This window comes from Oryctolagus cuniculus (assembly GCF_964237555.1).
Source record: "Oryctolagus cuniculus chromosome 16 unlocalized genomic scaffold, mOryCun1.1 SUPER_16_unloc_1, whole genome shotgun sequence".
Classification (NCBI taxonomy): domain Eukaryota; kingdom Metazoa; phylum Chordata; class Mammalia; order Lagomorpha; family Leporidae; genus Oryctolagus; species Oryctolagus cuniculus.
Genome location: NW_027208201.1, coordinates 2,231,730 through 2,248,198, shown reverse-complemented (window position 1 = coordinate 2,248,198; position 16,469 = coordinate 2,231,730). Strand labels below are relative to the sequence as shown.

At 39.7% G+C, this 16,469-nt stretch overlaps 1 protein-coding gene across 1 annotated transcript in view; it reads right to left on the bottom strand.

Moving 5' to 3' along the window:
* Positions 1-6,092: 6,092 nt before the first annotated feature.
* Positions 6,093-16,469, bottom strand: part of LOC127482607 (vomeronasal type-2 receptor 116-like) — a 77,833-nt gene continuing 67,456 nt past the window's right edge. The window contains exons 9-11 of the mRNA XM_070067504.1: positions 15,551-15,778; positions 15,079-15,202; positions 6,093-7,238 (exon numbers count right to left, since the gene is read on the bottom strand). Coding sequence (XP_069923605.1) covers positions 6,304-7,238; positions 15,079-15,202; positions 15,551-15,778 — 1,287 coding nt within the window. The 3' untranslated portion in view covers positions 6,093-6,303. The remainder of the gene's footprint in view (positions 7,239-15,078; positions 15,203-15,550; positions 15,779-16,469) is intronic.

Here is a 16,469-nt window from a genome sequence, read left to right as displayed (position 1 = left end):
AAGACTTCCTATTCCAGAATTTAAAACTTCCATAATATACTGTTCAAGTAAGATGTAAATTCCTGGCCCAAGGGATACAAGGTGCATTAGAATTATTTTACATTACAGGATTACTAGGTTTCACCAAAACAGTGGGGAAGAAACCAGAAGGACTCTCCCTTCTCACAATTCCCCAGGAGAACCCTCAGAGTCACCAACCCAGCTCCTCTCCAGGTCTCACAACCTGGCACAGAGCCTGGAAGGGCCTGTTGAGCTGCAGAGCAGTGAGGAGCCAACAGGGGGTAGTGGCGGGAACACACTTTGCTCCTCTGCAGCTCGGCCCTAGGGGGTCACACACGTAAAGACCCATATCCTCATATTCTGCACCAAAAGAGCAAGGTGGGTTGGGGCCTTTTCTCATTCCTTATGACACATGACCCATATTCCTGTACAGGACATGGTTCCTGCCTCTGTCCTCTCATGAGAAACTTGTGCTCACAGTGCTGAGCCTCCTGACTTTGGCTGCAGATCGATGTGGGGGTATTCATTATGGCTGATGTGTGGCTCTCTGCGAATTTCAGGTGTTACTCTGGAGGAGCTGACTTGAGAGCTTCTACAAGAAAGAGCCCTATACCCACCCCAAATCACCTCAGTTGCATCACTACATTCTTGCAGGAATGTTCAAATCCATCCTCAGCCTCAGGCTCCCTCTAGTGTTGTGGTCGGTATTGACCTGACTGAAAGGAAGGGAGACCTGGGCATAATAGCAAGTAGACAGCTCCAAGTCAAGACTGGGTGAACTGAAACATCCATGTAATGGAAACGATCTCCATGGGAACACCAGATGGCCCTGCAGAAATAAACATGTGTGTGTACAGGAAGTCTGAAAGACTATTTAGATAGGAGCTGCCTCTGAGCAATGGGGTTGCAGTTGGTTTTCCTTTCTCCTTTATAAGTGCTTAGATTTATTTGCCTTAAGGACACTATGGAACAATAACTGAAAACAGGCCAATTTCACATTGAATTTAAAACTGAATACCAACGTGTTTCATTTTAATGAAATAAACAAGCCTATCATACAACAGACAACTCATGAAAGGTAAGTCAGCATGGAATATGCTACTCAGAAAATACATAAACATATGATCTAGCTATGGATGATAGAATTATAATCAGATATCATTGGTACCTTAACTTGGGAATTAGTTTTTACACACTAAAATACAGAATTTCAGTTCCAGTGATCTTGCCTTTACACACACACATACACACACAATTGTAAAATGCAAAGACTCAGAGACCAATTGACTTGGATATTAGAAGACACACATGCTAATGGCTATTCATACACAATTGAGTATGACTTAGGAAGTGTTGCTATGTTGAGACAGCCACATAAAGTTATGATAACTCTTACTAAAGTGCTTCTCAGACTATAGCTGCTGAAGACACTGATGGAGGTTTTGGGGAGAAAGAAGTAATTCTATGAAAAACTGATGACTGTACTAGAGAGGGGGGGCATTTAATTTAAGAAACCTCTATTGGGGTAAAAGCTATCAAAAGATGATTAGAATCTGCATGATCTGATGCTTTTCCACTTATCTTTAAGAATAATGCAGGCCAGCTCTGTGGCTTAATAGGCTAATCCTCCGCCTTGCAGCACCGGCACACCGGGTTCTAGTCCCAGTCAGGGCACCAGATTCTCTCCCTGTTGCCCCTCTTCCAGGCCAGCTCTCTGCTATGACCCAGGAGTGCAGTTGAGGATGGCCCAAGTGCTTGGGCCCTGCACCCCATGAGAGACCAGGATAAGCACCTGGCTCCTGGCTTCAGATCAGTGCGGTGAGCCGGCCGCAGCACGCCGGCCACAGCGGCCATTGGAGGGTGAACCAATGGCAAAAGGAAGACCTTTCTCTCTGTCTCCCTCACTGTCCACTCTGCCTGTCAAAAAAGTAAATAAATAAAAGAAATAAAAAAAGAATAATGGAAACTGGAGCTGGGCTGTGGTGTAGTATGTTAAGTTTCCACCTTGAGTGCTAGCATCCCACATTTCATAAGCTCAAGTCCCTCTGTTCTATAGCAAGAACCCTGTAAGAGTGAAAGGAATTCAACAACAACAAAAAAACTAAACATCCAGTAAAGTAATGGAAAACACCTTCATCATGCATTTTTCAAAAAGAAGAAACTGAAAAGGCCAAAGTCACTTAAAAAATTCTCAGGACTACTAGCCACCAGGGAAATGAAATCAAAACCACCATCAGGTTTCACCTTACCCATCATAATGGCTCTCATACAGAAATCAATTAACAACCTATTCTGGAGAGGACTCAGGAAAAAAGGTAGCCTACTCCACAGTTGATGAGAATGTAAACTGATGCAGTCATTGTGGAATACAGTATGGAAATTTCTGAGCAAGAAAATATATCTGCCATGAGACCAAGCCAACTGACTCCTAGAAATTTACAGAAACAAAATGAAATCAGCATGAAAAGGGGTCATCTGTACCTCCAAGTTCATTGCAGCTCAATTCAAAATAGCTAAAATATGGAATCAACCCAGATATCCATCAACTGATGACCGGAAAAAGAAATCCTGGCATGTATACTCTAAGAATGTTTATCAGTAGTAGAAAAAAAAAAAGAATCCTCTCTTTTGCAACAACATTGATGCAACTGGCATCCATGATACTTAAAGAAATGAGCCAGTATCAGAAAAGACATATGCCATGTGTGTCTAGACAGAATCTAGAAGCAACTTAAAATACAAGGTCAATGGTTCTAAGAAAATGGACAACAGACTCGTTATTGTAAAAAGAAAGAATCATTATTTGACTTACGATATAAAAATGGGATGGTTCAACTTTCGCAAATCAATCAATGTGATACACCACATTAACAAACTGCAGAAGAAAAAACATATGATTATCTCAATAGATGTAGAGAAAGCATTTGATAAAATACAACACCATTTCATAATGAAAACTTACCTAAAGTTTTCATGATGAAAACTCTAAGCAAATTGGGTGTGGAACAAACATTCCTCAACACAATCAAAACAATTTATGAAAAACCCACGGACAGAACCTTATTGAATGGGGAAAAGTTGGAAGCATTTCCACTGAGATCTGGTACCAGACAGGGATGCCCACTCTCACCACTGCTATTCAATATAGTTCTGGAAGTTTTATACACAGCCATTAGTCAAGAAAAAGAAATTAAAGGGATACAAATTGCAAAGGAAGAAGTACAATTATCCCTCTTTGCAGATGATATGACTCTTTATTTAGGGGATCCAAAGAACTCTGTTAAGAGACTATTGGAGCTCATAGAAGAGTTTGGCAAAGTAGCAGGATATAAAGTCAATGCACAATAAGCAACAGCCTTTGTATACACAGGCAATGCCATGGCTGAGAAATAAATTATATGATCTATCCCATTCACAAGAGCTACAAAAAAAATCAAGTACCTTTGAATAAACTTAACAAAGGACATCAAAGATCTCTACAATGAGAATTATAAAATCTTTTTTTTTTTTTGAAAAGGCAGAGTGGACAGTGAGAGAGAGAGACAGAGAGAAAGGTCTTCCTTTTTGCGGTTGGTTCACCCTCCAATGGCCGTTGCAGCCGGCGCGCTGCAGCTGGCACATTGCGCTGTTCCGAAGCCAGGAGCCAGGTGCTTCTCCTGGTCTCCCATGCGGGTGCAGGGCCAAAACACTTGGGTAATCCTCCACTGCACTCCTGGGCCATAACAGAGAGCTGCCCTGGAAGAGGGGCAACCAGGACAGAATCCGGTGCTCCGACTGGGACTAGAACTTGGTGTGCTGGCACCGCCGGTGGAAGATTAGCCTATTGAGCCATGGCACTGGCCAGAGAATTACAAAATCTTAAAGAAAGAAATAGAAGAGGATACCAATAAATGGAAAATTCTTCCATGCACATGGATTGGAAGAATCAATATCATCAAAACTTCCATTCTCCCAAAAGCAATTTATAGATTCAGTGTGATACCAATCAAAATGCCAAAGAAATTCTCAGATCTTGAAAAAATGATGCTGAAATTCATATGGAAGCACAGGAGACCTGAAATAGCTAAAGCAATCTTGTACAACAAAAACAAAGCCAGAGGCACCACAATACCAGATTTCAAGACTTACTGGAGTGGATCTATAATCAAAACAGCCTGGTATCACAATGGATGGGTAGAACAATGGAACAGAATGGAAACACCAGAAATCAATCCAAACATCTATAGCCAAGTTATATTTGATCAAGGAGCTAAAACAAATTCCTGAAGAAAGGACGGTCCATTCAACAAATAGTGCTGGTAAATTGGATTACCCATGCAGAAGCATGAAGCAAGACCCCTACCTTATATCTTACACAAAAATCCACTCACTATGACCCAGCACTTTCAAATTATTAGAGGACATCAAAGAAACCCTGCAAGATATATGCACAGGTAAAGATTTCTTGGAATAGACCCCAGAGGTACAGGAAGTCAAAGCCAATATTCACAGTTGGATTACATCAAAAATCACTTTCTTATGTCTGGTATTGGCAAAAGTAAATCAAAGCCAGATTGATAATAAATAGAAATGAAGAGATGGAAAAGAAGTTTAGAGAATCACTTCTATGTATAATGAAAACTTGATGTGTGATTATCACATCATTTTATTTATTTATTTTTTTACATCATTTTAAATTCATATGAAATGATATATAATTCAGCATTTTCTTGACAATGAATTACACATTATAATGATTTAACATGTCTAAAGATTGCGCTGAAATATTTCAACTATATTAATAAGCTTATTTTAATATAGACTAATGACTTAATAAAAACAGCAAAGAAATGTGTAACTCATTTTATTAAAATATGAATATGACAATGTCAATGAGTTGACATTGAAAATACAGGATTGAAAAGAAATGAAAAGTTTCAAGGGGAGCCTTTATCTGAGATTGGTTTTGTGCTTATGAACATAAAACCCAGACTAAGAAATTAGTTCATAGTATTATTTTGAAGAGAGAAGGAATGGGTCCAGCATGGGGGTATAGTGGCTATAAGTAGCACCTATAACCCCGACATCCCATGTTGGTGCCAGTTCATGTCTTGTCCGCTCCACTTGCAATCCAGCTTTTTGTTAAGATCTAGAAAATGCTCCCGGGAGGTCACCATATTGATGCCGAACTTAGTGCGGACACCCGATCGGCATAGCGCACGACAGCCCAGAACTCCTGGACTCAAGCGATCCTCCGGCCTCAGCCTCCCGAGTAGCTGTGAGATCCCAGTGGAAAGAACAGGTCATCAAAGAAGGAGGTACCTTTCTCTGAAGGGAGGAGAGAACCTCCACTTTGACTATGACCTTGTCTAAACAAGATAAGAGTCGGAGAACTCAGAGGGCTTCCATAGCCTTGGAAACTCATGACTGGAGCATAGGGAGATTACTGATGCCATAGACAGGAGTGTCAATTGGTAAAGTCAACAACAGGAGTCACTGTGCACTTACTCCTCATGTAGGATCTCTATCCTTAATGTGCTGTACATTGAGATTTAATGCTATAACGAGTACTCAAATAATATATTTCACTTTGTGTTTCTATGGGGGTGCAAACTGTTGAAATCCTTACTTAATGCATACTAAACTGATCCTCTGTAAAAAAAAAAAAAAAAAATTATCAATTCCCAACTTGACTCTCACTGGGATTAAACATGACAATAGGTCTGCTCTGATTTCATCATCATTTTAAAAAATCATCTATTATTTTTCACTTTATGTTTCTGTGTGGGAGCAAACTGTTGAAATCCATACTTGATGTATACTAAGCTGATCTTCTGTATATTAAGATAATCAAAAATGAATCTTGATGTGAATGGAAGGGGAGAGGGAGTGGGAAAGGGGAGGGTTGTGGGTGGGAGGGACGGTATGGGGGGGAAGCCATTGTAATCCATAAGTCGTACTTTGGAAATTTATATGCATTAAATAAAAGTTTAAAAAAACATAAAAAAAAAGATCTAGAAAATGCTTTGGAAGATGGCCTAAGCCTTTCTGTCCTTGACACTCACATGAAAACCTGAATTAACCTCCTTGTTTGGCATGAACTAGCACTGGGCCACTACAGATATCTTCAGATTCCATAACCAGATGGAAGGTTTCTCCCACACTCTATCTTCATTTTCTGTAAATTGCACCTTCAGAACAAAAACATATTAAGAAAAGTATAAATTGTTCCTAAGGAGGGTACATTATACAAGTTATTTTTAACATCAGAATGCAAAAGCAGTTTTATAATTTTAGATTCTAACCAATAAAAACTGAGAGAGCCTAAGAGCTACACCTGAGAACATATGTTTCCTTAGAAATTCTTCTATCCCTTAATCCTTTCAAAGCATTCTTCTCAGGTCTTAGGAGAATAATGTAGCACTTGGGAACAAAGATGCAGCCCAGGAGCCCCGCACTGGAGCACAAGATGGAGAAGACCTCCACAGCCACCATGACCTTCCCCTTGGTGCTGTGGTAGACAGGCAGGAAGGTCACCCAGACACTGCAGAACACCAGCATGCTGAATGTCAGGAACTTGGCTTCATTGAACTTGTCAGGCAGATTCCTGGCTAGGAAAGCCACAGTGAAGCTGGCCATGGCCAAGGAGCCCAGGTAGCCCAGGACACAGTAGAAGGCAATGACTGAGCCCTTGTTACACACCAGGATGATGTGGCCATGCTCTGAGTGTGCATCTGTGTCAATAAAGGGAGGAGAAGTCCCAAGCCAGATGCCGCAGAGAGCCAGTTGGATCAGGGAGCAGATGGGAATAATGGAGTTAGGTACCCCTGATATCAGCCACTGTCTCATCCTTCTCCCTGGGGCAGTGACCTTGAAGGCCAGAACCACAGTGATAGTTTTGGCCAGGACATTGGAAACAGCCACGGTGAACACTACTCCAAACATGGTCTGCTGGAGGACACAGGTGGTTGTGTTGGGACGACCAATAAACAATAAGGAGCAGAGGAAGCAGAAGATGAGGGCGATGAGCAGCATGTAGCTGAGACAACGATTGTTGGCCTTGAATAGGGGAGTGTCTCGGTGCTTCACAAAGACCCCAAGAACCACAGCAGTGAGGACAGAGAAGCACAGAGCTGTGCAGACCAAGGTCATCCCCAGGGGATCTTCAAAAGACAGAAAGGTCACTTTTTTGTGGAAGCACTGGTTTCGCTCTGTGTTGGCATACTGATGATCCAGACACTTCATACACTGGTCCGTATCTGGCAAGAAACGTACAATAACATCATCCTGAGTTCAGTTATTTCTGATTCACAAGGACCTTCTGGAATAACGGACATAGCTATTTTAGGCAAATAGCCCTAATTTGATGTTGAAATAGCATATAAAATAACATCTAGGAAATTATTAGCCATTATTCATGCCCATCTTCCTCATGTTAGCCAGAGTTATTACTTCATCTCTCTAACTACCTTGCATACTGATGTGTACATGTACTTTTTCTCCTAACAAAGCCCTACAGGCTACTCTCTGAAACTACTCCTGATGCTTTAAATCCTACCTTTTTTGCCTGTATCATTTTAACACCGCAAATTCATTCTTCATGGTTTCTCCACACTTGGAAGTGGTGATCAAGATTCCAGAGGTTTCCATGTATTATAAAGACTACTCTGACCTTTATATATGGCACATGCTTGATGCATCCTCACTTTCAACAAGAGCAAGCAGCAGTCCTGTTTTCTTAAGTTTTTATGTAGTGATTGCATTTTTTTCATAATTTTTTATTTTAAAGTTTTTATTCAACAAATGCATTTTTTCATAGATAGAACTTTAGAAATATTGTGTTCCTTTCCCCTAAACACAACCTCCCATCCCAACTCTCATCCCACCTCCCTCACCCTCTCCCATCTCCTTCTTCATTATGTTACATTTTTATTTGATTTTATATACAGAGGACCAACTCCATATAACATATAGATTTCAATAGTTTGCATCCACACAGACACACTACATATAGAGTACAGTTTGAGAAAAAAATTGCAGTCGATTCTCACAGTTCAACTCATTATGGATGGAGTTCCTAAATGGGGAATAAATGCACAGTGATTTCGTTGTTCCGTTAACAATTAACACTTGTACGTATGATATCAGTGATCACCCAAGGCTCTTGCCATGGGCTGCCAAGGCTATGGAAGTCCTCTGTAACCATAGACTCCATCAGCATGTGGACACTGCCATAAGCAAAGTTGATGTTCTCTCTTCCCTTCTGAGAAGAGTATATCCTTCTGTGACGATCATTTCTTTCCACTGGGGTCTCACAGAGATCCTCCATGTAGGCTATTTTTTGGTGAGAGTGTTCGCTTTCCATGCCTGCAGTGAGCCCTTGTTTTATTGGTGTTATTCCCTCTGTACTCTCATTGCCTAATCAATGACCAAAGGGCTCCAGTCTTTATTTCTAATGAGTGTTTTTATTTATTTATAATTTAATGGAAATGCAGAGTTTCAGAAGGAGGCAGAGAAGTACGAGGGAGAGAGAGGGAGAGGGAGAGAGAGAAGGACAGGAGGGCAGGGAGAAAAAGAGAGGGAGAAAGGAAAAGAGTGAAAAAGAGAAAGAAAGACATCTTCCACCAGTGATTCACACCCCAAATGATGGCAATAAATGGAACTAGGCTGTCTTAGGGCAATAAATGGGAGCTTCTTCTGGGTCTCCTACATGGTGTGGACTCAGAAACTTGGGCTGTCTTCTATTGCTTTCCTAAGCATCAGCAGAGAGCTGCATTGGAAGTGAAGCAGCTGAGACTGGAACCGCTGCCCAACTGGGATGCTGGCATCCCAGTCAGAGGCTTCAACTACTATGATGCAGCACTGGCCCCAGGTTCCCACTCTTAGTGTCATGCACTGGGAGATTGACTTTGTGAATTTTGGGTGCACAGAAAGCACACAACGATCTCACTAAACCACATCTCTCTAAGGTAGGATCTGGATAGTCATTCTATGGGCAAGCACTGATTGAGAGATCACCATTAGAAAACAGGTGATTAAGCTCTAGAGAAACACAGAAGAGTTGTGCACTTGATACATTCTGGATAAGATGCCACCCTTGAGCAGATTTCCATCAAGGAACACACTGGGATGCTGCCTGTAATCAAAGTCTGTCTGTAGATCACCTTGAACCCTACTGGCATATTTCCACTTTGCTGCCTTTTTATTCTTGAACATGAATTTTATCTCCATCTCTGCCAGTATCCGCTTCTTTTTCCATACATTTCTCCATCAATGTCAGTTGTCACAACCTGCAGATGTCTTCCAAAGTTTAGGTGGTCTTATTTTTGGATAGTTCATACTTTTGAGACATTACATGTGCTCATCTTTCAGAGCTTTGTTTTCCAGAATTGATAAGCAAAAATATCTCTTTTTGTATTTAATCTAGTATTCCAGCACTACTTAACTCAATTACTGATTTTTGATTGTATTACACCATCCCAATATCAGTTGAGAATGATGCCATTTTAAATCTTCCTTTATAATAACTTGCATGGCTTTCATTTTTATTATATACACAAAGAGACCAATGGGTAATTTCCTGCAGAAGTTACATTCTTTCTGCAACTTTGTATACAATCTTCAGCCATAACTTTCATGTTTCTGGCATTCTAAAATACACTTTAGGATTGAAAACTGATCCTTCTTTTTGGCATTTTGTGTTGTTTTGTTCTTTTTTTATAATTCTTAGATCACTTAAATTTATTAAATGGTTTTCTTCAGAAATGCTCATTCTTATTACTATTTTTCAAGGATTATAAACTGAATTATACTTTATGCAAGACATTGGGCATAATGTAACCTATTTAAAAATACTGTTGGGTTTACATTGTTTAAAATTTCTATGTGTGAATTTATTTCAACAACAGTGTCTTACAATTTCATTTTGCTGAAATATCTGGCAGTATTTGATCAAACAAGTTAAGATGTTCCTGTAGACAGTGAGAGACGGAGAGAGAGGTCTAACTTTTGCCGTTGGTTCACCCTCCAATGGCCGCCATGGCCGGCACACCACACTGATCCAATGGCAGGAGCCAGGTGCTTATGCTGGCCTCCCATGTGGTACAGGGCCAAAGCACTTGGGCCATCCTCCACTGCACTCCCGGGCCACAGCAGAGAGCTGGCCTGGAAGAGGGGCAACCAGGACAGAATCCGGTGCCCCGAGAGGGACTAGAACCCAGTGTGTCAGCGCCTCTAGGTGGAGGATTAGCCTGTTGAGCCGCAGCGCCAGCTGCTGAATTCTAACAGACATTTAAAGAAGAACTAATCCCATTTCTTCTCAAACTATTCAGAACAATCGAAAAAGAGGGAATCCTCCCAAATTCTTTCTATGAATCCAGCATCACCTTAATCCCTAAGCCAGAGAAAGATGCAGCACTGAAAGAAAATTGTAGACCCATATCCCTAATGAACATAGATGCAAAAATCCTCAATAAAATTCTGGCCAATAGACTACAACAACACAACAGAAAAATCATCCACCCAGACCAAGTGGGATTCATCCCTGGTATGCAGGGGTGGTTCAAAATTCACAAATCAATCAATGTGATTCACCACATTAACAGACTGCAAAAGAAAAACCATATGATTATCTCAATAGACGCCGAGAAAGCATTTGATAAAATACAACACCCTTTCATGATGAAAACTCTAAGCAAATTGGGTATAGAAGGAACATTCCTCAATATAATCAAAGCAATTTATGAAAAACCCACAGCCAGCATCCTATTGAATGGGGAAAAGTTGGAAGCATTTCCACTGAGATCTGGCACCAGGCAGGGATGCCCACTCTCACCACTGCTATTTAACATAGTTCTGGAAGTTTTAGCCAGAGCCATCAGACAAGAAAAAGAAATTAAAGGAATACAAATTGAGAAGGAAGAAGTCAAACTGTCCTTCTTTGCAGAAGATATGATTCTTTACTTAGAGGATCCAAAGAACTCTTTTAAGAGACTATTGGAACTCATAGAGGAGTTTGGCAATGTAGCAGGGTATAAAATCAATGCACAAAAATCAACAGCCTTTGTATACACAAGCAATGCCATGACTGAGAAAGAACTGCTAAGATCAATCCCATTCACAATAGCTAAAAAAAAAAATCAAATACCTTGGAATAAACTTAACCAAGGACGTTAAAGATCTCTATGATGAGAATTACAAAATCTTAAAGAAAGAAATAGAAGAGGATACCAAAAAATGGAAAAATCTTGCATGCTCATGGATTGGAAGAATCAACATCATCAAAATGTCCATTCTCCCAAAAGCAATTAATAGATTCAATGCAATTCCAATCAGGATACCAAAGACATTCTTCTCAGATCTAGAGAAAATGATGCTGAAATTTATATGGAGGCACAAGAGACCTCGAATAGCTAAAGCAATCTTGTACAACAACAACAACAATAACAACAACAACAACAAAGCGGCGGCATCTCAATATCAGATTTCAGGACATACTACAGGGCAGTCGTAATCAAAACAACATGGTACTGGTACAGAAACAGATGGATAGACCAATGGAACAGAATTGAAACACCAGAAATCAACCCAAACATCTACAGCCAACTTATATTTGATCAAGGATCTAAAACCAATTCCTGGAGCAACGACACTCTATTCAATAAATGGTGCTGGGAAAACTGGATTTCCACATGCAGCAGCATCAAGCAAGACCCCTACCTTACACCTTACACAAAAATCCACTCAACATGGATTAAAGACCTAAATCTACGAACTGACACCATCAAGTTATTAGAGAACATTGGAGAAACCCTTCAATTATTGGCACAGGCAAAGAGTTTCTGGAAAAGACCCGGGAGGCACAGGCAGTCAAAGCCAAAATCAACTATTGGGATTGCATCATATTGAGAAGTTTCTGTACTGCAAAAGAAACAGTCAGAAGAGTGAAGAGACAATGGACAGAATGGGAAAAACTATTTGCAAACTATGCAACAGATAAAGGGTTAATAACCAGAATCTACAAAGAGATCAAGAAACTCAACAAAAACAAAACCAACAACCCACTTAAGAGATGGGCCAAGGACCTCAATAGACATTTTTCAAAAGAGGAAATCCAAATGGCCAACAGGCACATGAAAAAATGTTCAAGGTCACTAGCAATCAGGGAAATGCAAATCAAAACCACAGTGAGGTTTCACCTCACCCCGGTTAGAATGGCTCACATTCAGAAATCTACCAACAATAGATGATGGCGAGAATGTGGGGAAAAAGGTACACTAACCCACTGTTGGTGGGAAAGCAAACTGGTCAAGACACTATGGAAGTCAGTCTGGAGATTCCTCAGAAACCTGAAGATAGCCCTACCGTTCGACCCAGCCATCCCACTCCTTGGAATTTACCCAAGTGAAATGAAATTGGCAAACAAAAAAGCAGTCTGCACCCTAATGTTTATTGCAGCACAATTCACAATAGCCAAGACCTGGAACCAACCTAAATGCCCATCAATGGTAGACTGGATAAAGAAATTATGGGATATGTACTCTTTAGAATACTATACCGCAGTAAGAAACAACGAAATCCAGTCATTTGCAACAAAATGGAGGAATCTGGAACACATCATGCTGAGTGAAATAAGCCAGTCCCAAAGGGACAAAAACCATATGTTCTCCCTGATCCGTGATGACTGACTGAACACCAAAAAGGAAACCTGCTTAAGTGAAATGGACACTATGAGAAATGGTGACTTGATCAGCATAGCACTGACTGTTAATGAACAACTTAATACATTATCCCTCTTAGTATTTTTTTGTTGGTTCTACTTAATATGACTGGTTTAATTCTGTAATTAATACACAGTTATTCTTAAGTGTTGAAATTTAACTGAAATGTCATCCCTGTTAAACATAAGAGTGGGAATAAGAGAGGGAAGAGATGTATTATTTGGGACATGCTCAAGCTGACTTGCCCCAAATGGTAGAGTTAGAACCATACAAAGGGATTCCAATTCAATCCCATCAAGGCGGCATGTACCAATGCCATCTCACTATTCCAAGTGATCAATTTCAGTTCACAATTGATCATAATGAAAGGACTAAGAGTCAAAGGGAGCACATAAACAAGTCTAGTACCTGCTAATACTAACCGAAAGAATAAATAAAGGGGAGAGTGATCCAACATGGGAAGGGAGATACTCAGCAGACTCATAGAATGGCAGATGTCCTAAACAGCACTGTGGCCTCAGAATCAGCCCTAAAGGCATTCGGATCTAGCTGAAAAGCTCATGAGAGTATTTCAGGCATGGAAAGCCAGGACACTCTGGAGAAAAAAAAAAAAAAAAGAAAAAACACCTAAATGAAATGTCTCTCTGAGTGAGAAGGAGGTACCTTTCGCTGAAGGGAGGAGAGAACTTCCACTTTGACCATGGCCTTGTCTAATCAAGGTAAGAGTCGGAGAACTCAAAAGGCTTCCATAGCCTTTGAAACTCTTGACTGGAGCATAGGGAGATTACTGATGCCATAAACAGGAGTGTCAATTTGTAAAGTCAACAACAGGAGTCACTGTGCACTTACTCCTCATGTAGGATTTCTGTCCTTAATGTGCTGTACATTGAGATTTAATGCTATAATGAGTGCTCATACAGTATATTTCACTTTGTGTTTCTATGGGGGTGCAAACTGTTGAAATCTTTACTTAATGTATACTAAACTGATCTTCTGGAAAAAAAAATGAAAAAGAAAAAAGAAATTATCAATTCCCAACTTGACTCTCACTGGGATTAAACATGACAATAGGTCTGATCTGATTTCCTCATCCTTTAAAAAAATCATCTATTATTTTTCACTTTATGTTTCTGTGTGGGAACAAACTGTTGAAATCTTTACTTCATGTATGCTAAACTGATCTTCTGTAGATAAAGATAATTGAAAATGAATCCTCATATGAATGGAAGGGGAGAGGGAATGGGAAAGGGGAGGGTTGCATGTGGGAGGGACGTTATGGGGGGTAAGCCATTGTAATCCATAAACCGTACTTTGGAAATTTATATTCATTAAATAAAAGTTTAAAAAAAAAGATGTTCCTGTAGAAGAAACAGAAATTTTCCTATTCTGTACAGGAATTGAGAAAAAGAGTTCCTTTCCTATGTGAACGTTTGATAAAGGTGTTTATCTCAATAAAAGTATTGGGAATTATTTTAATAACTGTGAGGTTACTTAGACTTTTCAAATATTTCAGAAAGTATTTCATAATAATTCTATCTGGAAATTTTTGAATTTCTTCTATATTCTTCAATCTATCACCATTAAATGATTAACATGTTCGAATATTAATATTAGTATCTTTTATATCTGTACAGAGACCTCTTCAGCTCTCTTTGTGTTACACACACAGACATTGTAATCTGGTTTTTAGTACTGTTCCAACTGGCTGAGGTTCATAAATTTTGCTTGTTTTATGATCACCAACTGTAAGCTCTTCCAATTTTTATTTACTTCAGTTTCCTCATATGTCCACAACCAATCTTCAAGCACTTGTGTTGAATTTGCTGTCATTGACCTACCTTGATATGCATACTTTTTACCATGGATGTCAGCCTGTATTCTTTCAAAATAAATTTTACTCATGAGTGTGTATGAGTGTAAGCATATGAATGTTCCTGAAGCTTTATATTTTGATATGCAATGATTTTGCTCAAAGGCTAAGGTTAGCTCGTTTATGATATCTGATGAGTATTATCCTCAGCATGATATACTGTATAATTTCTAATACAGTTTTTCAAATTACACACAGTTTGATGAGAGTTGTGCTTTCTCACTCCAAGCATGCTATGCTTGAATTAGGTGAAAGCATTTTATCTATTCATGTACAAGGAACACAGACGTGAATTTACCTAAATGATTTTGCAAATACTACATGCAGTAAAGTATAGTGTCCAAACTTTTATCATTTTAAGGGTTATTACTGAATATAAGGTTTAACTTCTACCAGAAGGTGAAAAGAATCTTCTCAGCAGTCATACTCCACATCCTTTTCTTTCCATGGAGAAGAGGAATATTTTAAGAAACAGGTGTTAACTTCTCCATGAGGCTGGCACTGACTTACCAGTCTGATTGGAAATCTCATTCTCAGAACAAGGTGTGCAATCAAAACAACAGGTAGGCTTTCCCTCCAGAGGGGTTTTCCTGAATCCAGGGCTACAACTCTCACTGCATACTGAGTGTGAAGTCTGAGAAAAATCAGATGAGTGTGGGTCAGAGTTGGGACTATTGCTTATGTTCCATGTAGAGTGCTTTCAAGTCCTGCACAACCTGTTCACTTAAACTGTAAATACCTATTTCTGACACAATGATGGCATGCAAGTTTATTTTCTAAATAAATAGATTCAAAACATGTGGAGGAACAAGTGCATGTACTGTCCAACCTCAGACACTAAAAACATAAGAAAGTATTTAGATTGGAAGCGGTGTAGTTTAATGTCTCTAAGTGTGTTTTTAATAAGCCAAGTGGCACAAATCCCCATATGAATTGTGGGTAACAATGTGCATTGTGAACCTTATGATCAGCTGCAACTTACCTCTGTAATTCCTGTGGCCCATTCTATCAAATTCTCAGAGAGAGACAACTTCTGGCTCTGTGAGGCATAAGGGGAAAACTGTCCTACTTTAACCTTACGTCCAACACCATATGGAAAATTCCAAAAGTTGAGAATGTCATATTCAGCTTCCAAATTCGTCATGTGATTCAAATTCACTAGGTCACCCACAGGATTGGTAAATTGGAGGTTCTTGAGAAACGGGTGCAACTGAAAAAATACATCATATTCACATGAAGACTGCCCAAGCAATAACACATCAAACCCAGGTTAGAGAAAGCCTTTTGTATGTAATCACAAATAAACAAAGGGAACTTTTTATAGCTACCCAATGAATTAAAACTAAAAACCTATGAGTCTGCTGAGATTCTCACTTCCCATGTTGGATCACTCTCCCCTTTATTTACTCCATCAGTTAGCGTTAGCAGGTACTAGACTTGTCTATGTGCTCCCTTTGACTCCTAGTCCCTTCACCATGACCAACTGTGAACTGAAACTGATCACCTAGAACAGTGAGATGGCATTGGTACATGCCACCTCAATGGGATTGAATTGGAATCCCCTGGTATGCTTCCAACTCCACCACTTGGGGCAAGTCAGCCTGAGCATGTCCCAAATTATACATCTCTTCCCTCTCCCATTCCCACCACCATGTTCAACAGGGATCACATTTCAGTTAATTTTCAACACTTAAGAATAACTGTGCATCAATTACAGATCTAAACCAGTCATATTAAGTAGAACAGATAAAAAAAACTACTAAGAGGGATAATGTATTTAGTTGTTCATTAACAGTCAGGGCTATGCTGATCTAGAATGGCAGATGTCCTAAATAGCACTCTGGCCTCAGAATCAGCCCTAAAGGCATTCGGAGCTGGCTGAAAAGCTCATGAGAGTATTT